The sequence below is a fragment of the Brachyistius frenatus genome, unplaced genomic scaffold (assembly GCF_029030835.1).
Source record: "Brachyistius frenatus isolate BFR_SWC_R1_liver_20210118 unplaced genomic scaffold, ASM2903083v1 Contig_78, whole genome shotgun sequence".
Classification (NCBI taxonomy): domain Eukaryota; kingdom Metazoa; phylum Chordata; class Actinopteri; family Embiotocidae; genus Brachyistius; species Brachyistius frenatus.
The window spans coordinates 1373729-1397500 of NW_027210677.1; the positions used below are offsets into that span (position 1 = coordinate 1373729).

Below are 23772 nucleotides of genomic sequence, written 5' to 3' on the forward strand. Positions count from 1 at the left end.
AGGAATACAAAAAAAGAACATAGATGAGGATTTTCTTACACTTAAAATTGGAAGAAGATAAAATAAGAATCAACTTCCAAGAAAAAAAATCCTAGAAAACTAAATTATAGATATCATCCATCCATCTAGGGGGGGTAGAAGGTAATATATGTGTTGACATGCTATTTCTTCCTTTTTGAGTAACATTTGATAAACGTGACCAGGAATATTACTTGATTGCTTTAAACAGAGGTCTTTGATTTAGCAGTCATGTGTCCAGATACTTTTGAACCCTAAACATTTGGGCACTTTCTGTTACAGCAGCTAGGTTTCCCACACCGCTCTTTTAAAACGGATATGAATCTACTCACGCCTGGGACCTTATTGCTGTGTCCATTGGTTTATTTGCAAATTGAATGTACTGAAGCCCTGAGCCTGAAGAGCTTAAAAACGTACGGTGTAGACTTCATGTTATTCTCTGTGCTGTAGAGCTGCAGGATGACTGCTCACAGCTACATTTTTCTTCACTGTGGTTTTAGCCTGGAAACCCTGTTCACATTAACATTTGCTCAGCTACTCTGATGGAATCAGCAACCAGTGTCTAGTTAAATGTGATGACGCTGAGGTCAAGCGTTTTCTTCTTGATGTAGATGGATGGATGTAAACTACAACTTAAAGGGTGAGGGGGGCTTAAAACTTAAGAACAGAAAACCTGTCCTCGCCCGACACCAATGCTTTAATTGCCCAAGTGTGTACCAACAATACAAGACTCACTGCTGCTGGCCTGTTTGAGTTTAGTCTTCTCTCTGGCTGATCTGAAGATCCCGTTGGGCTTCACGTCATCGTCCTCTTTGTCATTGTCCCCTTTTCTTCTGGCCATGTCGTTCTGTTTCTTTTTGTAGGTCGGTTTGGGCTGACGCTTTGCTCGACCCTCCATCTTGCTCTCACTGTTGTCGGAGTCATCGCCCCCGCTCTCTGAAGCGGACTCGTATGAGCGTTTGCTTACCCGCCTGAATAAAGTAGACGCTTTCCTCTCGTCCCCACCTCCTGCCGTCTTTTCTTCCAGCAGTCTCTCTCTGTCGGCTTTGCTTCCGCAGTCTTTGCTCATGTCCACCTCGCTGGAGGTTGAGGCGCTGAGGTTGACTGTGCATGGTTTGATCATGTCTGACATGGCGGCGGCGTTACTTGTGCTGGTAGTGATGCAGGGCAGTTTCTCTACTTTAGTACTGGTGCAGCTCGTAGCAGCCGTCGTGTTCCTGTCCTCTTCGGAGTGCCGGGTTAGCCAGGCTTTCTTCAGCTTGTGGTAGTTGCTGGGCTGCCCGCAGCTTGTCGAGGCCGACCCGGAGGACTGGCCGTTAGGCAGGGGGCTGGACTTGCCCGGTGTGGTGCTCCCGCTTGCCGAGCTACTGCTACCGCTGTCAACCGAGGATGAGGAGGCTTGGGAGGAAGAGGGTGGGTGGTTGTGAATGGGAGTTTTGTCTGAATCCACAGTTAATGAGGGGTTTCCAGTTATGATGGATGTGGGAGCAGTGGGGAGGTTGTTTCTGGACTGGGCTGCAGCCAAAGCAGCCTTGTGCTTCTTGAGGTGGATGAAAGAGGGGGAGTAAGGCTGACTAGAACCAGAAATGGAGCTGAGTGTGGGGGTGAGGCTCGGACTGGGCCGGGGCGATCCTGCCGAAGTCGATGGAGACAGAGACGCCCCCGGAGATGTGGTACGAGAGCCGAAGCCCTCCTGGTGCTCTCTCTCTCTCTCTGGTCCTGCGTGGCAGAGCAGCCGGCCACCGATGCCAGTTTTAAGTGCTACAAACTCCCCCCGAGCTGAGACGGAGTACTCGGACTCAGCGGTGGCAGTCACACTTTTATTGTGTACGCCAACAGTTGGTGAAACAGCAGTCCTGCACACAGAGTTTGTGGTGCAGCTTCCTATAAGTCCCTGCATGCCACGCATGAAAGTCTTTTTGTACTGGACACACATGTCATCGAGGTTTGAATTGAGCTGGATAACTTTTCCCGCTCCCGCCTCTGTAACACTCTCGCCAAGCCTCGGACATTCCCCCTGAAGCTTGGATGGGTAGGCCCTCCCCTGGGGGGGCTCCTTATGGATAATAGCACCAGATTTGTTAGCACCAACAGGACTGTTGTACTTAATAGAGGTTGATGGACGCACGATGACGGACGCCATTGCTGCTTGGGGTTTGCCCCGTGACACCCCTTTTTCTCCAGGGTACATTCCTCCTCTTTCCTGAATCATGTCTTCACCCCTCCACCCGTCTGCTGATGACGTCATACTCTCTCCGCTGATGGTAGAGGCTACAGAAGTGATGGCAGAAACATTTCCGTGACCCTTGATGTCCCTGAGTTCTGGCAGCAGTGTGGGGGGCTTTTGTTGCTCTGCCGATGTTTTGCTACCAGCTGCTGCTAAGCTGACGGGCTGGATGGGCGTGAGGGTCGGTGGAGACAGGCGTCCACCGTAACCGGCTCTCTCCCGCTCCCTTTCTTTCTCCCGCTCCCTCTCGCGCTCGGCAGCCTCTTTGCGTTCCAGCGCGTGCTGCGTGGGCGGATGGAAGACGGGCGCTCGGTGGAGAGATGGCATTGCCCTGAGCTGGTGTTGTTGCTGCTGATGCTGCTGCTGCTGCTGCTGCAGCTGCAGCTGCTGCTGCTGTTGGTGGTGATGGTGATGATGATGATGGTGGTGGTTGGAGGCAGACGATGAGGAGGATGATGTAGAGGAGCAAGGAGAAATGGCCGGGCTGTGGCGCTCTAGCCTGTCTACACTCGTGTGGTGCTGATGCTGCGGTTGGACCAGCGTCACCTGCTGGCTGAGCTGCTCCGTGATTTTTCCTGCCAAACCCTCACCTCCCTCTGGCTGGTGCTTAATTAGAGGAGGGGGCTTAGAGAGGGAGACCTTGGAGCTGTAGCTGCCCAGCGACAGAGCTGCCTGGCTCGGCACGGTGGCCCCGACACTGGCAACAACCCCCGGGGCTCTGAGGGATATTTTCTCATAGTAAGAGCTGAGCTCCTTGGAAGGGTAGAGCCTCGGAGGCTCGTTCACAACGCTGTTAGACAGCGTGGTGAAGTAGTTGCTCTTTTCTGACTGGATGACATGGGGATGAGCGTGGCTGGCCTTGGGGCTCGGGGAGGCGAGAGCTGGAATCCGAACAGGGAAGGCCGGCTCTCTGCTTCTCTCTCTGTCCCTGTCCATCATGGGGTCACCGGAGTGCTGGATCTTAGCCGTGAAGGGAGCGACCTCGATACTCTCCTTCAGGATTTGCCGATTCTCTTCTTTGTATTTACTGGCTCGGTCTGCTGCCTGAACTGCATCCTGAGAAAGAAAATGCACATACTGTAAAAAAAAAAAAAAAAAAAAGGAGCTGATAATGTAATAATGGATGTCATTGTATGTCTCCATTCTGAATGGTCACCATCAGCCAGAAGAGATATGATTTTCAAGATTTCTTTTTTGCATCTGCTTTAAAAGTAATAGATAGGCAATTCAATTCAGTTTTACTCATATAGCGTCAATTCACAAGTTATTTCAAGGCACTTAACACAGTAAAGTCCTTACAACAGAACGTTACAACATTATACAGAGGAATTTAACAATTTGCATAAGCTCGGTGGAACAAACTCCCCTTTAAGGAAGAAAAACCTCTGACAGGGAAGAACAGGAAGAAGCAGGTTTATCTATTTATTGGGGCTTTTGATTAAGATATTGCAACCACTGCTACTTATGAAGACAATAAGGATGCCGTGGGCTCTACCCCGTTGTACCTGTGTGTTTGTCAGGCGGGCCTTGCAGTGGGGATCCAGGAAGAGGCGGTGCAGGTGCATCTCTTTTCCCGTTGGCGTGCGACTTCTGTCTGTCTGCTCCTGTTTCAGTTGTGCCAACGTCAACGTCCTGATGGGATCCACAAAGCCTTTCTTATCCAGATCTCTGCAAACACACGAGTCAAACAGTTCACTGCATTTTACACGTCTTTACATGCATTCCAACAAACATTCGGTTCAAAGATCTACTGCTCATGTTTGTATGATATGAGGAATTTAAAGACAGATAAGATGGAGCAAACAATAATGGAGCACACCTCAATGGATTTAACCTGACATGAAAAAAAAAAATTAAGATATTAAAGAAGGGAAAAACAGGAAAAAGAATCATGACAATAAGTCATGCTTTCAAAAATATACAATTAGACCAAATGTGATGGGTAGGTGTAGGTTATCTGCAGTTTCTAATAAACATGACATAACTAGGCCAAAGAGAAACCGGATGTGTCAATGACGCTGTGTTTGCGTGTATGGGTATTCAGCAAGGTGACAATGGCTGGTGGTTACGTAAGTGGGGCACAGGCTGCTGAATGAACAGCATTCTGTCTGAACTGCCTAAATATGGGATTAGTGCCACTTCGCTTCATCTGACTACCCTGGCGTTCCCGGTCTTCCTTCCTTATACAGCAAACTTGTCTTTTGCAAAATCCGTATCTCGTGTCTGTCCTATTCCTGTGAACACGATGCCATAACGGAGTGCGAATAGGTGACACTAACTAAAGGTGTTCACTGTGAAACTGCGGTGATTGTGTGGTATCTTTTGTGTCGTGGGCTTGAAGATGTGTGAATCCAGATTATAGAATCTGTAGCTTCTTTGCAGCAACATCCATCTTGGAATCGTCGTCGACAACTTTGTGTTCTATCTTATATGTTGGGTTTATCCAACAATTAATAAATCCTGAATCATCTGACTCGGGCAACTTGTCGTATTTTATTGGTGTCAGATCGACAGCACATTGAAGGTAGTTCAGTCTTCTGGAGAAGAACTTGTTCCGGATCTTTCCACTTACTCTTTATGCACGTCCATGCAAGCCTTCGACAGCGGCGGGCTTGAGTGTGTGTGTATCTTGACGGGGGGGCGGTGGGCGTCAGCGCTGGCCGGCCGGATGGGAACGTGGCTCAGCAAACCCAGACCGTCACCACCGGCAGCCTGGTGCAGCCACGGACTAGCGGTGTTCTGCACACAACACACACACATATGCACATCATTTATCATCACAATAGTAAACCACGTGAATGTGAAATCCACAGATACAAAATGTGGTCACATATTTCTGTGTAACCTACAGAAAAGTGTGTCACCATAAATTACACCCACTGCTTGTTTCACAATTTCCTCTCCTGCCGTGGATACAAAGTTCTTATTGGCTGCAGAGTGTAAACACAAAAAGCTCCTTATCGGAGGTCTAATACTCTCAGCAGGGACGTGTATAGTTTCAGCTGTTAATGAGCCTCTGAAGCAACATTTAAGTAGTGAATAATCTGAAGTGGAAATGACATGAGAGATAATCTACTTCAAGCAGTAAATGTATTATTATAACATTACTAAAGCGCCCAAACCTGCTATAATCATATAAACCCACAGCTTGTTGTGTTTTATCCCTCACATGCTCATAACAAAAACAAGGCGCTAAAACAGGTGACCGAATGTCCACAATCAGCAGACAGGGCTGTCCTAATGAGGGTACGTTCATCTTTGGACTGACACCCAGAGAGCTGGGACACGTTCTAGGACCCACTGAAATAGAGGCGAGCTTCGCTGCACGTACCCTCCTGAGAGAGGCCTCGGAGTTCACGGTCACGGGATTTTCCGGGTGGACCCACTTCGCTGTGGGGGGCAGGTTGAGTCCCGCAGAGTAGGACGTCGGTGTCCCATTGGGGTACTGCCACAGGATCGGGTACAGGCCGAGCCCCGGGGCCCCGCTGTGAGCCTGGGCCAGGAGAGGGGGTGGATGGGGGCCCTGACTCTGCAAACAAAAGACACAAAGTTTTTAGCTTCTTATCTTATTGAAAAGGATGGTGTGAATAATGTTAATGAACAAACAGCAAGAGGAGACAACATTTCTCTTTTCCAACCCCCATCCACCATCCACAGCTGGACTTTACATGACAGTAGTGTGTACATATGGGGAGTCACACCTGTAGAAACTGCTGCTGGTGGGCGGCTGCCGGATGTGGCAGGGCGAGGTGGCCCAGGCCTCCTGGGGAATCGAGCCGAGGGTGGCCTCCCAGGAGAGACGCGGTGGGAGGGGGCATGGCTGGGAGCACGCCGGGGGGCAGCAGGTGTGGGTGAGGTAGGGCGGCGTTGTGAGGGGAGGCGAGGAGGTGGGAGGCGGCGTGCGGGTGTGATGCTGAGGTGAGGCAGGAGGAGTGGGAGTGGGAGTGGGGGGAGGGGGAGTGCAAGGTGTGCAGGTGGGGGTGGAGATAGGTGGCCACGTGGTTGGAAGAGAGAGACGCGGGGGCAGGGTTCTCCGTGTCGGGCCGAACCAGAGCCGGGTCCCGGTAAACAGTGAAGGTCTCGTTCTTGTCGATGATCAGCGGACTCTTGGTGATGCTGTTGATCGTACTGACTAAACCCGACTCGCACCGCGTCAGCACCGGCTTGAAACCAGACCGGGGAGGTTCTGCTGACTCGGCTTTAGTGGGCAAACGGCCTATTGGGGGCGAGGAGGTATCTGAGTACCGTGGTATTTTATGTTTAGAGACCTCGGGGGAGGTGTTGGGTTTAGGTTTGGAGATGTCCAACAGGCCCAGGTGGGGCTTGGTTTTCAGAAAGTCCGCTGGGTTTGTGTTGGGGTAGGGGTGTCTCTGAGAGTTGTTGGGGTGCTGGGTTTTCAGTTTCTGGGGGTCGAGCTGAGCTGCATTGGGGTTCAGGCTGGGGCTCATCTTCGATTTGGATAAGTCAGGGGGGAGGACTGTGTTCATTTTGAGGGGGGGCATTTGCTGTGGGTGTTTTCTCATCTCTTCGGGTAAAGATGGGCTCTTGATGCTGGGATGAACGGATGGGTAGTGTTGCTGCGGTGGTTGTGTGTGCTGCTGTTGATGGTGATGAAGATGATGATGATGATGATGAGAGGGAACAGTTTTCTCCTTCTCCCCCAGCATCAAGTTTTCAGCCATCAATGTGACCGGCCTGAAAATATAGCACAGAAAAAAACGGTTTTACATATGTACATAGAAAACTGTTGGTGTTTCCTACTGTAAATAAAGGCGAGCAATAGGAAACAAACAGAATCTCAACATTAAGACAAATACAAAGTTAATTGCAGGAAGCACTGCTTCACTTTTCAGTGCTTGCTACTGATATTTTACCTTCTCTACAGTATTGACCATAGCAAAATGCTATTTCTGCTCTATTGCAGCATTTGTCCCTGATAGCAGATCCTCAGGTCGTTTTGGAATAAATTCAGGTTCAGACCCATGAAGCTCATGTTCTCCTATCAAAGTTCTTTCAGGGTGAGATTGAGTCGCAGGTCGGTGATGCTGTTATTGACCCAGGCTGCTGGAGGACCTTTCATGATGCAAAGATCTTCTCTCCTTTTTTCTTTCACTCTCAATACATTTGTAAACTTGAACTGTGTTGCATTATCTGAATGCCTTCTGTCTCAGTTACTCTCTCTTTGTCTCTGTCTCTCTCTGTCTGTCTGTCTCTCCCTCTCTCTGTTTCTCTTTCCATGTCTGTCTGTCTGTCTGTCTCTCCCTCTCTCTCCATGTCTGCCTGCTTGCCTGTCTGTCTGTTGTCTGTCTGTCTGTCTCTCTCTCTCTCTCTCTCTTTCTCAGTCTCTGTTCTGAGGACTTTATTATGTCCTGAAATGACTGATGTTGTGACTTAGTGCCAAATAAATAAAATAAAATTAGATTAAATGTGATTAAACTCTTGAGCAAAGGAAGGTGATTGTTATTAAATATGATGTAATAAACATTTTTTTTTTTTAAAACAGCCAATGGAAGTGATACAACTCAGGTATACTACTAAGACCCTAAGGCTGCTGTTTTTTCTTCTCTTGTTGACATGGGGTTGCCAGTTGTGACGCTCTCGATCTTTTTTGTGACCAGAAGGTCTAATAACGTTCAGAACTTTAAGACATGCACATAAATATACTTTCTGTTCTCACCTGATGACCTCAGAGGGAGCAAACTCTATCTTGCTGCTTGTACTCCTGGCGGCTGTAATGCCACTTCCCATAATGCCTTGCTGCTGCTGCTGCTGCTGCTGAACGGGAGGCTCCAGGTCCGTTCTGCGGCCTCCCTCTGACGGTGAGGGAGATGGAGGGATGGGAGGAGAGGAGACGGGGGAGGGGTTGAGCGGGAGGTAAGGTGAGAGGGCCGTGGACTCTGCGTTCTGGGAGGCGAGGAGCGCAGACACGGCCTCTGAGCTCTCCTGGTGAACGGTGGCCTGGGCGTCATCCGTGATGTCAATCACGCCGCTGCCGTGGAGGTGGGACAGCGACGGCGTCTGGGATCGAGAAGACGCTACAAACAAAAACAAAAACGATATGAGAACACTCAACTCAATCTATGATGACTAAGAATCATCGCAGCATCATGGTAGAAGCTGACGTTACCCTTCACGGTGTTCTTGCTGTTCTCCATCATGCTGCCCTGGATGGCGTCAGGCGTCTGTTGCCGTGGAGACTGGGTGATCTGAGTTACCGCCACCAGCTCCTCCTCTTCCTTCGTTATCGTTTTGCCCGTTTCCTTGACCACACTCTTTTTGATGTCCTCTGTCGTCTGAAGCTCCACCCACGGAGACAGGCGACCAATGAGAGATAAGGAGTCGTTTATTTTGGGCGCCTGCATCTGCGGCTTCTCGTCCTCCTCCATTCTGGAAACGGCAGTCGGTTTCACGTCACTGCTACGAGTCTTCAGCTCGTTCTCGGAGTTGGGCTCCGAAGAGGAGGACGAAGAGGACGAGGAGGATGACGAAGAGGACGAGGAGGACGAGGAGCAGGAGGAGTGAGCGGTCCTCTTGTTGTGTGGATTTTCTGAGTCACTGCTCTCTGATAGGTCAGAGGTCATGTCAGTCTTCAACCTCTTTAAACCCGCCTTCTTCTCATCTTCTTCGCCCTTCCTGCGTTTGTTCACCGCCTGCTTCACCTTGGACTTTGACTCTGGACAAATCAAAATAAACAAGTTATTGTTGGACACTCAAACACACGGTTGATCATCACAAGCATCCTGCTGATTGTAGCTTTTTTTTTTTACTGACCACCCATAATAAATTCCTTGAGAGAACTTTCTCTCGTCTGTTTTATATCTGGGACACGTGTGATGCTTTTCAAAACAACATATTTTGCTTCTGCCTTTGATATTATTGATGATGTAACCAAAGCCAGTATTAAAGGTAGTCTTAGACAACATCGCTACGGTTAGCTTAGCCACTGTTTAAAGTCCACCAACCAAACAATACTTGGATTATTATTGATACGTTTAATTCATCAGTAGAATTCGATCAAATATTTTATTATCATGTTACGGTATTGCATTGTATTTATTATTCACAATAAATACATTTCAAGAGAGAGCAGCTGCTATCGTTGTGGGATACAGCATTTTCTATCTGTATGGATATGATTGGAACAAATGTCTGTGATCTATCTGCAGAGAGTCTGAAATGAAAATGTATTCATGTATTGCTTCAAAACCAATATATTTTTATGATAAATTTCAACATGGTTGTGAATGAACAGATCCATGGTCCGATATCTGCTAGTAGTGTACTGTGTGTACACTTGGTTCTTATTCACAGCATTTCAAAGCCACTAAATCCAGGATTGTTTTCGTGATCTGATGTATTTCATCAGAAAACTGTTGGAAAACTTGTTTCTTTATTCAAGTCTTACACATATGTTTGATGAAGCCATATTTTACACAGACAGACTTTGTGTCTTTGATGAAGGGTTACTTGCTTTTCTGATGGCCATTCGACATTAAAGAACCACTTTGGAGCAATTCATGTTTATTCAGTAGGCTACATCCAGACGCTTTTAGGCTAGCAGAAATACAATAGGCTATGCCTTTCAATTACTGTTACGCTAACGTTTGGGCAAACAGCCATCCCTCTTCTGCCTCCTACCTTCAAAGTACCGCAGCCTCCGTGCACGCTCCTCCAGACTTAGCTGTCGGGAAGCCTAACTCTCCCCCCTTTTTCCCCCTTACCCCGTAAAGTCAGAATTTTTGCACCATGGACCTGTATTTGCATTATGTTGTACTTATATACAGTGAACCCTCGCTATAACGCGGTTCACCTTTCACGGTCTCGCTGCTTCACGGATTTGCATCGTGCATTGTGTTCTGCATTCTGATTGGCTAAACAGTCTCTCCGCTTCTTCTCTACCTGTTTGTCAATAACGTTGCGGTTTAATATGTACACGTACGTAAAACAGCTTGCCAAATTAAAAATAATCGATGGTGGCATGTCGGTTTATAAGAATCTTTTTGCCCAGAAGAAAAAAGAGCGACAACAACTACCGATAACTATGTTCTTCTCTCGAAAAACCACACCTGCACCGCCGGCTTTAGAAGAAAGAACCGCTGCAGAGCGGAGTCAGGATGCAGCGGCTCAGTCAGAAGAGCAGTGAAATACACGAGTCACTATTTGTCCTACTGTACTTTGTATTTGTTTTCATAATCATTTTTCATTTCCTCCCGTTCTAATCCAATGACTCGGGTCGCAGTGGGGCGGTGCCGATCTCAGCAATTTGAAGCCTTCAGTTCGTATTGATGATTAAAATGATTATTTTACAGTACAGTAGTTATTTGTAAAAAAAAACATTTATGCAGTACTTTTATTTGTTAAACAAATGCTTGGGCCTGTAAAAAGGTTTTGTTCTTTGGTTTCAATGTATTATGGAGTATTTCATTGTATAATAATTGTAAAAAAAATAAAGGTTACTACTTCACGGATTTCACCTATCACGGTCTCTATTTGGAACGTAACCCCCGCGATAAACGAGGGTTCACTGTATACTGCAGTTAAGCATCACTGTGGTTGTTGTCTGTTTTTATTGTTACATATTTATACTTTTCTTGTTTTATCTTTTTATTTTGCATATCGTGGGACTGTGAAAAACAAATATTTCAATCTCTCTATGTCTTGTACATATGCTGGATTGACATTAAAGTTGACTTTAAAATTAAAATTAAAATAAACAAACAAAAAAAACAACAACCCTGAAATAGCGCTTCCTTTGCTGTTGTCGCTGGATGTTGTCTCCTCGAATGCCTCTCTGGGACAGGCTATGAATAACGTTGGAGGTTTGGGTTCATGTGGTTGATTGACACATATTTTTGCAGGTGGAGAGGGTGTGTGTGTGTGTGTTGGGGGGGGCAGCGGGGGTGTTGGCTCTAATCATCAGTCGGGTCAGAGTGGGTTTTGAAAAATCCAGACCCCCTCATCACTATTCTTAAGATAGATCACGGAGAGAAAATACCCAGACAGTTACAATCAGAAGTACTGTATGCTGGTGAATAATAAAGAAACTGATAAGTTCAACATGCCAAAAAAATATTATAAAAGAAGCATAAGTTTTGCATTGTAAAACAAAAAAATATTGATATGGATGTAGCTTAAGTAAAGAGTCAAGCAAAAAGAAAGAAAAAAAAAGTTGGGCAGAAGGCCAAATAAGGGGCGCCTCTTTCATATCCACCATACTATGGTGGAAGGTTGTAATGAAAACCATATTGTTCTTGTTCATTACCAACGACCAGTCTGAATGCCAAATATACACATGAAACACTGTTCGATGCTACTGTCTGTTTTCCTAAAGTTAGTGCTATCTCTTGAATGCAAAAAATTTAAGTCAAGCAACACCACAGGGACTAGTGGTCTATCGTTGTCAACGAGACAACTGTTGTGGTCGAATTTTGTGCTTAATGAGGACCTACATTCACTTTTAATATTTGGATCCTTTGTGACCTGCTGCTGGTGGATAAAAAGAAACTTGAGATGGTGGAAGGCATCTAAAGATGAATTCTTCACATAGACAGGGGCATTACAAAGAGAAATTAAGTTGTGATGTTTTCATTGATAGAAAATATGAATTCCAATCAATTGACCGGCAAAAGAAGAGTTGCAGAAAATCTATGAAATGGCAGTCCTGCCACGTCATACCCAACATGTGAAGGTTACTGTGGTGTGCCGGCCCTCACCTCGCCCTGCGGCCTCTTCTCTCCTGTCCTTGTCCTCCTCTGGAACACTGCTGTCAGATCCTTTCCTCCTGGAAGAGCGAGAGGTGCGCTGATCTCTCTGTTCCCGCCCACTGCTGCCCGGCGAGTGGTGCGATTGGCTGGCCGGTTGCTGGTTTTGCTGTGATTGGCTCTGCAGCTGGGAGGCCAGCGTCCCCTGGGAACTTTTGAGGTTGGGGCCTGAGGACGTCATGATGGGGCGGGGGCTGTTGGCTTGGGCTCGCGTGTAATGACTCTGTAAGAATAAAATGTCACATGTTGATTCATGCACAGCAACACAAAGACCGGTAAATTACAAGAATGAATACACACGTTACCAGTTTATTAGGTACATCTTTACAATCACTATTACACTAACCCTGCAATAAACCACACCTGAATCAAGTTAACGTTTTGTTTTTGTTCTAACGCTTGTAGTTTGTGTTTCTGCTAATGCCGCTATCACCAATACATTAAAGTAATGGAAGTAATATACAACACTCCACATTGTTGAGGTCATGGAGAAAAAAATAAATATAAATTAAAACAGAACTGGAAGGTGGTTGTCCACAGCACTTCCGATTCCTTCCATACTAAACCCCCCATTTGTTACTTAATTCATAAAAAAAAAAAATCCATGCAGACACGGACCTCCTGCTGCAGGCTTTGTATGAAAAGAACTCCAGCTGGACTCTGATCTAGTGTTACGTTTTAAAATATCCTGTAAATGTTCTTATTTTCAACAAAACTAATAAACATTTTTGAACCCTCAGCGCTCCTTCTTACATTTATATATTACTGCATGAATTTCAATTGTTGGTAACTATCAATCTCAGTGACATTTACTGAACACCAGAAAATGAACATCGGATTTGGTGCTGATTAGTCTGTCCAAGAAAGAATTTGATCTGATAACAGCTCACATAAAACCACAGGAGTCAGTAATAATGCATTAACATGGTAGAAGGACATTTCTTGTTTATATTTTTGTCCACCCGCTATAATGACAGCAGACTACATATCGGTCAAAACTTCTAATGTATAATGAAATCCGCTTCAACAGTAGCCTCCAAAATGATCATAAAGTAAAAACACCTCGAAAAGAGTTTTGAACCATCATAACGGAGGAATTTAAACAAAGCAACTGGACATGTTCCACATAAACTGGTTACTGAGTGTCTATCGAGACACGTTTCTTGTAGTTTATCCAGTAAAAACAAAACATTAAAAACATCTTTTCATGTATCTCAGTCCAATACAACACAATTGTTGTCAACTAACATGATGTCTACCAGCAACTGTACCCATGTGATGATATTATCTAAGAGAGAAACTCTGGAAATCCTACAATAGACACAAATAATCTAGATATCATATCCATACCAGTTAAAAAGCATGAGGATAGTGACATATTTTTTTTATTATTATTTTGACTGCTCTTGAAGTTTGTATTTAAAATAGTAATAAACATGACTGAGATTTGGTCCATGGACAAATAAGATATGATAATGAACTATTCTTAGTCTCCCAGTTGCAAGATGTAGAAACCATGAAGGTGCATTATGTTTATTTAGCCATCAAGTAGACTGATGACCCACAAGGGAACACTCAAAAGACTGCAAACAACATTGTTCCTTTTAAAAGGAAAAAGTTGCATCAAGTGGAGGACTTTTTCCTTTTTAACAAAACTGTAGAAACTATTAGTGGGCGTGGCCAGGGGAATCACTGGCCTTAATGTAGCATGTGTGACTCCTGACCACATATGACGTTGTTTTTTGTACAATGTGATAAGAGCCACATCATCATTGTATGTCTAAACCAACCGGTTTACATCCGTGTCTGTCCAGACTCACATAATTAACATAATAATATATGTCGTGGAGACAGTTTTAGTGTCACAAATTCAGTCTCCAACTAAATGTGCAATATTGGTCACAATCTTTCTGGAAAGTGTTTTTTTCATTACATTATGATGTCACAGTAAAGTTTACCTTTGACCTTTTGGATAGAATTGTCATCACCTGACCTTGGACAAACAAAATCTCATCACCGATTCAAAAAGATATCACCTTCATACATACATAGGACATACAGAGCATAATGCCACTGCTGTCATCGATACAGAACCAGGAAGAAAAATATCCTGAAGAGATGAAGAGTGCTTGAAGTATCTTATTATGTGTTACTCACAGTGAACCACTTTGAAAAAGTTAAAGTTATATTCAGGTTACAGGTTACAGATACACTTGAGAATTTGATTGTCTTCTCAAAAACAGTAAAAAGCTGAAACGTGGTTCACAACACTAGTGGTCTGAAAATCCAAAGAGATCAAAGTGGCAATGGTATAAAATATATATTACACATCTGGGTGTCTGTCATTAGATAGATAGATAAATAGATATATAGTTACTTTATTAATCCCCAAGGGGAAATTTTTTCGCCACAGCAGCATTAATCTGGACTACTTGTTTATTTAAAAAACAAATGATTTTGTGAAGACAGAGAGCATCACAATTATTTTCCAAAGATGCTAACAAGTTCATGGAAGCTCCAAAACAATATATTTTTTTGTTTCCTGACTGCGAATTGAAAAATGTACTTTCCAGTTTTGTCATAAAATGTCCCCAACTCTCCTCGTAGCTCATTGCTGATCTGATAAATCACAGCTTTGTTACAGAAAATCCACTGAGCTGGGAGGAAAGGTTGTGAATTAGGGGGTGAATCTTAAGGTGCTGATAATTGAAAATAAGATCCTTCAAGCACAGATTCTGTCTCTCAGATTTGACACTACACTGCAGCAGGCTTTGCAGTGTGCTGTGGAACGCGTGGGCCTGGAGAGGTGGGAGGGGGGGTGTGGGTGGAGGGGTTGGGGGTTTTGGGGGGTACCTGAGTGTTGCCAGTGGTCCCGCTGGGTCTCCCTCCCGCCATCTTTAATGTGTTAACAACAACAAGACAAAAAAAAAAAAAAAAAAAAAAAAGTACAAAATTAAAAGAATATAGAGAAAATGTGGGACAAGAACAGATTACGTTAATGACGAAAGGATCAGAAGCGAGCTCCTTTCATATGTGGCCATTTGATACATTACAAAAACCGATTCTGACATCACAGTCAAATGAAAGGATGAATGGTATCCAGTACAGAGGACGACTTTATAGAAACCTCAATTAGGAAACAGTGAAAGCAGAAAACAGAAGTCCAACAGGTCTGTGGAAGAAGTTGTTGCTCGATTCAGCAGATAAAAAAACGAAAACTGAGATTTTTTTCTTGGTTTTGGAAATTTGTATAATTAAAGATTTGTAGAGTGCTTCGAATCTGGATTGACCAATGTCTCAAACAGGTAAACACATGAAGTGTAGATGGTGCTGAGATCAGTTAAATGGCTGACTAATCAAAGCAGCAGTCGATGCTCAATGACAGAAACACGACATAAAGGCCATATAAAAATGTCCCTCTGAGGGATTAATAAAGTATCTATCTATCTATCTATCTATCTATCTATCTATCTATCTATCTATCTATCTATCTATCTATCTATCTATCTATCTATCTATCTATCTATCTATCTATCTATCTATCTATCTATCTATCTATCTATCTATCTATCTATCTTTATATTGCTATATCTATATTGTTCTCAGCCATGTTATATTTATGGAAAGTCTGACAGTTTAAAGACCAATCAGTTATTTGCTGAAATAATCTGAAGATTATTCAATAAGGAATTGAATTTTCCTCCTTGGTGAGTGTGTCTGGTTATTATTTTGACTCACTTCCACCCAGTAACACACACAAGTCCTAACTGATGACTTCAAGCTCCATTTTTTTTAATGTACTTAACGGGGTTGTTCTACAAATTACATTGATATAGTTGTTTTCTTTATTTTGGCTTTTTTAATGTATTAAGTTGGCATATAAAGCATGAGTAATAAACAATTAATCAGTATGATTTACATGACATTACGACGCTGTTAACGGCTGTGCACGTATGCTGCTGTGTGTGGTGTGTGTGTGTGTGTGTGTGTGTGTGTGTGTGTGTGTGTGTGTGTGTGTGTGTGTGTGTGTGTGTGTGTGTGTGTGTGTGTGTGCTCACGTGGGCAGTGTTGTTGTTCTGGCTGGATCGGGACCTTCGTCTGGAGGTGATGCCGATGTTTTCTCCTTTCAGGAGAGAGTGGACCACGTCGTCCAGAAAGGTCATCTGAACCATCGATGGATCCACGTTCTGAGGTTCTAACACCTGAACACACAGCAGATTCCTGTTACACCGTCCGGTACAGCTCCAACATTATCATCAGTAAAATAAACATGAAGAGGATTCAACTCACATTTTTATGGACGCTTTAAAAAATGTTCATCAGTGTTGCAGTATGTAACACATGAGCACACATTTTTATTATTATTAATCTACAGTGTGATTTCAATCACCTGTTACTGCAAATATTTCAAAATAAAGGCCTTGTCAAGAAATAAAGGATTTCTGTCTGCTGAATGCATAGAGGGCTTTTGATTTGAAATGGATTCAGGAAGTGATGAGTTTGTATTAACCAGCCCAAATACACCTTTTAATGTCAATATGACAATTTGTTTTATTGGCTCTCTTGCATGATGCTTTAGATATGATTCAGGATGCACTGTTTAATGTTCAAACACTGTGTAGTTTTATCTGGATGAAAAGAGCTATGAACATTGCGTTGTTTGGGTTGCACTTCGGCAGCACTGCAGCTTCCTTTCAAGCAGATAAGTGTTCATCTTCTGATTCTCTGAGGTCTCTCCTCACCTCATCCATGTTAACTAAGTTCTTTGCTCTGATCATATTATATCACTTCTTTTTCAAGTTGAGTTTTTCTGACAGTCTCCTCCTTGACACTTGCCATTATATGTTGTGAAGTTCAGCACGGTAGCGTGTTCCTTAGCATGTTCCAGATTTGCCATCGGTCTCAATCCCACTGCCCCCCTTTTCACCCACCTCCCCTTTCCCCCTCAAACTGTGGCTGATTAGCTCAGAGCAGTGTTGTGTGGTTTGGTGAGTTTGTTTCCCCTTTATGGAGCCGGAGCTGTGCACAAACAGTGGCTCAGCGCACACGCAGGTCCAACAGCTAATGCACCGGGGCAGAATCACAGACTCCAATTTGAACTGAGGAGAGTCCATCTGCTGCTCCACTGCAGAGCATCCTGTGTGTGTGTGAGTGAATATTACAGTCTGGTACCAAACATGTGAAACCATGGTAACTGTAAACATAAACGATGGGGATACCTTCCTCCTCAAAGTGCTTAGAAGACAAAAATTTAAAAACCAAAGACAGAAATGGAGGTAGCATTTGGGGATAAAAATAAGTACTCTAAAATGTCCCCGTTTTGTTTGCCTCCATAATATAACATAATTCCCAATATTCCCTGTATTCATCTTGTTATTCCATTTCATGCAGTATGTTACATACAAACTGTATAAATATATTTTAAAGACAAATGATGAAGAACGTGTGTGTGTGTGTGTGTGTGTGTGTGTGTGTGTGTGTGTGTGTGTGTGTGTGTGTGTGTGTGTGTGTGTGTGTGTGTGTGTGTGTGTGTGTGTGTGTGTGTGTGTGTGTGTGTGTGTGTGTGAGAGAGTACCTGGTCATTCATAACAACCATGTTTCGACTGAAGAGGTCGTGGTGTGTAATGATGCCAGTGAACCACTGGGTGGCCGAATCTTGTCTGTACACACGCACCCGGTAGCCATTCAATGAATAAGGACCTGCAAGAAAACAGTTCCATCAAGTGTTATGATCTCACTGTTAAAGGTGTAAAATAACAGTAAAATGACCAAAGCAGTCAGCAAAAGAGACTCAGTCGAAACTTAGTACATGGCCGGACCATATGTATTGTAATAATGACACATAGTTACAGCTAAATAGCTTACCTTGCATAAAAATTTCCTGCACTTTCTGGTCTTTGAGCCAGCCCCTCACTTCTTCATGGAGCTGCGGGTTGTCTCTTAACACTGGGTTCTGACTGTCCACCTCATCCTGAAAGACACACCGATGACAAGAAATGATCAACCAACCCACTGCAACACAAACCTGGTTGAAGTGGCTCCACACGAAGACACACAGAATCATCTGGACACATCTGGGCCCTGTCACTGCAGGGAAACTGGACTTTTTAGGGGTTAATAAAGGTAATTAGGGCAGGTCAGCTGTGTGTGTGTGTGTGTGTGTGTGTGTGTGTGTGTGTGTGTGTGTGTGTGTGTGTGTGTGTGTGTGTGTGTGTGTGTGTGTGTGTGTATAAATATCTAAACAATAGAAGCATCATTTATCCTCCTAAATGAAATGCAGGGTTCAATGTAACACTGGGCCAGCAGCCAAAAACATGAATATTCTTCTTTCTCCAAAATGATGGGGATTTATTTACACAGTATGGAAAATAGACATGTTTAAATCAGAGTTGGTTGTTTCTGCTATTAGAACAGAGTTTTTAATAACACTGCGGAAAGTATGGATGACCTTAATGATAAACTTTTGTGTCAAGAGCTTATAGATCTCAGTGTTTCCCACCGGGGGGAGAATTTCTTTGCGGTGGTGGACTGCACCACCCGAACCTGACCAATCACTGTTGAATATGTTCACTTTGGCCATGAACATCCAACGTGGTAACATTATGACAGGAAATAAGGAAAAGCATAATAATAATGAGGGGGGAAAAACACACACACACGCAAATAAATACAGGTAGAGAATTACTGCTGTGTAAACTGGTCACAACCAACAGTGAGATGCTGTAAAAACTAAGTTTTAAATAATAACATGACAGATTTTCACATCTGTTGTGTTGCTGAGAAAGTAAACCATAAAATTGTTCCTCCGTCATCAACTTAACAAACAACTGATCACAATGGGACTTTATGTATACACAGACAGACAGACAGACAGACAGACAGACAGACACACACACACACACACACACACACACACACACACACACACACACACACACACACACACACACACACACACACACACACACACACACACACACACACACACACACACACACACACACACACGACATCCAACAGAGAAATTATCTGCCTTTGAAAACACTCAACGGGAGAGAAAACAAATGCTTACTTTTCTGTGTTTTACACTCACGGGATGAGAGATGAGGAGAAAAAAACTCAAAAGAATAAAAAAGTGGATGATACTTATTTTGTTGTTCGATGGGACACATTACAGAGAGGAAGAATATCAAAAATTATATTTACCACTCGCACTCACACACACACACACACACACACACACACACACACACACACACACACACACACACACACACACACACACACACACACACACACATAGCAATACAACGCGCCCAAGAGATGTGAGTGAGAGGAAGCCAAACATCAGTCTGCTCTGTAGCCACACGGTTTAACCAGGTTATCTATCTGGAGAAATGAGTTGTGGACACGACAAAAAAAAAAGATGTTACAGAAAGAAATACTGAGCCAAACATTACTATTGCTTAAATATTTCCAAGATCATATGAGCTGGTTTAATTTGCATCAGAAGTATTTTATAGTTGTATAAGTCAGAAGGTCAGAAGTCTGATAAATTGGAGCAAAAAAATTAATTTTTGAATGTTTTTTCGTCATTCATCCAATCCGACACGTCAGTTAGCTGACTGTCATTATTCTCTACATACTACCACAACAGAAAAACTGATAGTTTATCAATGGAGCTCAACAGAAATATGACTTCTCAGTGCAGCCGAGTGGAGGCTGAGACTCAGACGAGATGAGGCCACAGCTTTCATTTCACCTTCACATCTCTCCGTCGTCCTGCTGCAGTGTTCTACTTTCGCAGCTCCGAATGAAACCAGCGTAGACGCTAAAAATAGCGCGCTGGGAAGCAGCGCGACACAGGTCAGCGTACAGGCGGTGCACATGCTCCTATGTTTGTCATTGTGATGACTGATGACCACGGTTGTTCCAAAAGGCTCGCTGCTCTAATTATCAATCAGTTCCAATGATTCTACACACAATAACACTGCTTCAGGACAACAATGAAGTATAATAAGGCAATTCACAACATATAATTTCCTCATGTGTGTTTATGTGTCAAAGGAAATGAAATTAAAGTCCTAAACAGCCAGTTTATAAAGAAGCGTTCATCACACGTCCACCAACACTTTTTATTTTACATGTTTTATCACTTTTAACAGGAGCTGGCAGACGTATTTCACCACAGAGACCAGGAGCAGCTTCTACTCAGTGATTCTGTTTTATTCATACAGCACCAGATCACAACACGGGGCATCTCAGGGCGCTTAAAGCAGTAAGAACAAGACCTTCCAACAGTGATGTGAGTAGAACTTTTACAGCCTCAGAGAGCCCTCTCGTTTCTTATGTTTGGCTATGCACTCACACACATATGTTGCTGAGTCTATTTAAACCTCCCACCACTGTCATCTATCGTGACTCACCGTAGGCCTGCTTAGACATACCACACACGCTATACGGCATTGCTACGGCAACATGTTTAAAATCTTCTATCATGGTAACACTGTTTGTCATTTCATATCACAATATTAAACGCAGAAATTGCCAATGCACTGAACAAATAAATGTACTTTATCATTTTTTTTTATAAACAAATCCAACACTGGCATAAAGCAGCCCTGCCTAATAAAGTCAAAATACAATAGTCAAAAGTGATGTATTATAAAATACATCACTTTTGACTATTCAAGTAGATTGAAAATAGTCAAACCTCATACGCAACCCTACAAGAAGCCCACCATCCAACGTAAATGATGGAGAGGAAAACTGTTCATTTATAGTTTGTTTTATAGTCGTGCCGACATACTTCCACGTTCGAGGACCAGAATATGTGACGTTGCCAACCAGGATGGGACGATTTCATCAACACCTTTTAAAATCTGAGTATAAAAAGAGGCCTTTTCAACAGCAAATTGGATTTCTTATGTGTTTTAATAATACTGACAGAGATATTTCATGATCTCCTGAATAAAATATATGACGGATAAACACTCTGTCTCCAAGCATTTCCTTGGACTGTGTCTACGCCTCGAGGCTATTTGTTCAAGCTCTGCTGTGAGTGAAACAAAAGGGCTGAGGAGCACACACACACATCAGAGCGTGACACGGAGACATCTTGTACCCCGGGTAATTAGAAACATAACAACAAATATGACACACATCTACATATATATGGAGACAAAAACAGATGGCTTGTTAAAAACTTCAAACACTTCCTTTTGGGGGGGGGTTACTGGTTGTTACCATGGAAACGCTGAGGCTGAAGCAAAAGAGAACAAACTGTGAGAGTTTCTGATGTTACTCTTAAGACTCGTATTCACATGGTTGCTCAGTAACTGAAGTGATGAATGTGGCTTCCTGCTGTGTGTGTGTGTGTGTGTGTGTGTGTGTGTGTGATGTTTTGTGCTTCGTATCAAGTCTACAGTACAGAATTATTCATAACCATGTCACATTTTCATTCATATGATCAGTAGGTTTCATCATCTGTAAATTACTTTAAACAAGAGACAAAACTTTGGGAAACATTTTGACAGAGATGTTAATAATACATCCTAAAAACTAGTTCCATGTTTTTCTGCTCATGCAGTAGTTTTCTAGTCCATGACTGGTCGATTGTAAGTCATGGCTCAAACCAGAAAGTGTGGCTGCTTTACATTATATTTTTCATAGAAATGTAAAAAAAAAAAAAAGTAATTTCCATCTCTTTTGCAATGTCTGAACATCCTGTCTCACTTTGTGATGCCATTTCCAGCCAGAAGTAAAGTATTGGTCACTAGACATGAAAATGTGACATGGGTATGAATGAATTTGGGCTTAACTGTATATATTTCATAGACTGAAACCATCTTTAAAAGGGGTGAGGAGTGCTCAAAACGTCTTCACTTTGAACATCATATTAACTCCAACCCAAACTGAAGAGATTTCAGCTGTTTGTATGCAACTGGACTTTCATACTTAAGTCATGTGATGACAACTGAGAACACGTTAGCTAGGAGATCACAAATGTAGTTTTTTTTTCATGGTACTTCCCATATCAAGGACATATCAAGAGGTTTCCAGGCAGTACATATGTGTAATATTTGTGGACACAGAGACACAGCTCCACACAGGCAGATCATTTCACTCAAGAGACTCACTGTTAGTCTAAAAACCGCAGACAGACACTGCTATCTGGATGTTAATGACACAGATTAGTGATTGTCACACAAACCAGAAAACAACGAAGAGATTAATTTGTCCTTCAGAGAAGTTACTAAATGAATGTTGATTATTTCAGTACCTTAGAGTGATGTCATCCGGCCAATTTAACTGTCACGAGCTAAAATGAGAAGCCCATTGATGGAAGCTGGAGAGCGAGCAGCAACGTGTAAGGCAATCTATCTCTGGCAACAGTGGAACTTGACACCACAGGTGTCTGTGTGAGCATGTGTTTGGACGGGTTTGTGTGTGTGTGTGTGTGTGTGTGTGTGTGTGTGTGTGTGTGTGTGTGTGTGTGTGTGTGTGTGTGCATGCACAAAGTGTTGTCAAAGTAAGATCACACTGGAACAAATGTAGTGTGTGTGTGTGTGTGTGTGTGTCTTTGTGGCAGCTGCTGCCCCCCTCCCCCATCCCACCAGACTCACTGCAAACCTCCTCCTCTTGCTTATAATCACTCACAGAAGTGACCTTCCAGACAGATTACTGCTTCACTACTGCATGCACTACCCTGTGATTCAAATATGTATGTAATCTACAGTGGTGTGAAAAAGTGTTTGCCCCTTTCCTGATATCTTATTTTTTTGCATGTTTGTCACACTTAAATGTTTCAGATCATCAAACAAATTTAAATATTAGTCAAAGATAACACAAGTAAACACAAAATGCAGTTTTTAAATGAAGGTTTTTATTATTAAGGGAGAAAAACAATCCAAACCCACATGGCCCTGTGTGAAAAAGTGTTTCCCCCTAAACCTAATAACTGGTTGGGCCACCCTTTACAGCAACAACTGCAATCAAGCGTTTGTGATAACTTGCGATGAGTCTTTTCCAGCTGTGGAGGAATGTTGGCCGACTCATCTTTACAGAGTTGTTGTTGGAATTCAGCCACATTGGAGGGTTTTCCAGCACCAACCTCCTTTTTAAGGTCATGCCACAGCATCTCAATAGGATTCAGGTCAGGACTTTGACTAGGCCACTCCAAAGTCTTCATTTTGTTTTTCTTCATCCATTCAGAGGTGGACTTGCTGGTGTGTTTTGGATCATCGTCCTGCTGCAGAACCCAAGTTGGCTTCAGCTTGAGGTCACGAACAGACGGCCGGACGTTCTCCTTCAGGATGTTTTGGTAGACGGTAGAATTCATGGTTCCATTTATCACAGCAAGTCTTCCAGGTCCTGAAGCAGCAAAACAGCCCCAGACCATCACACTACCACCACCATATTTTACTGTTGGTATGATGTTCTTGTTCTGAAATGTGGTGTTACTTTTACGCCAGATGTAACGGGACACACACCTTCCAAAAAGTTCAACTTTTGTCTCGTCAGTCCACAGAGTATTTTCCCAAAAGTCTTGGGGATCATCAAGATGTTTTCTGGCAAAAATGAGACGAGCCTTAATGTTCTTTTTGCTCAGCGGTGGTTTTGGTCTTGGAACTCTGCCATGCAGCCATTTCTGCCGAGTCTCTTTCTTATTTCATGGAGTCATGAAGACTGACCTGAACTGAGGCAAGTGAGGCCTGCAGTTCTTTGGATGTTGTCGTGGGGTCTTTTGTGACCTCTCGGATGAGT

General features: G+C 43.4%; 1 protein-coding gene across 3 annotated transcripts in view; it reads right to left on the reverse strand.

The window, feature by feature from the left end:
• The window catches only part of jmjd1cb (jumonji domain containing 1Cb), a 136967-nt gene that overhangs the window by 25480 nt on the left and 87715 nt on the right, over positions 1-23772 (reverse strand). Inside the window, exons 4-15 of one of the 3 annotated variants that reach the window (XM_069708763.1) lie at positions 17872-17977; positions 17582-17706; positions 16065-16208; positions 14860-14901; positions 11959-12229; positions 8373-8918; positions 7923-8280; positions 5947-6940; positions 5577-5774; positions 4818-4984; positions 3751-3913; positions 754-3301 (exon numbers count right to left, since the gene is read on the reverse strand). In XM_069708763.1, the coding sequence (XP_069564864.1) occupies positions 754-3301; positions 3751-3913; positions 4818-4984; positions 5577-5774; positions 5947-6940; positions 7923-8280; positions 8373-8918; positions 11959-12229; positions 14860-14901; positions 16065-16208; positions 17582-17706; positions 17872-17977 (5662 nt within the window). Of the gene's footprint in view, positions 1-753; positions 3323-3750; positions 3914-4817; positions 4985-5576; positions 5775-5946; positions 6941-7922; positions 8281-8372; positions 8919-11958; positions 12230-14859; positions 14902-16064; positions 16209-17581; positions 17707-17871; positions 17978-23772 lie in introns of all 3 variants that reach the window. The other 2 variants (XM_069708762.1, XM_069708764.1) reach the window with 2 other exon arrangements.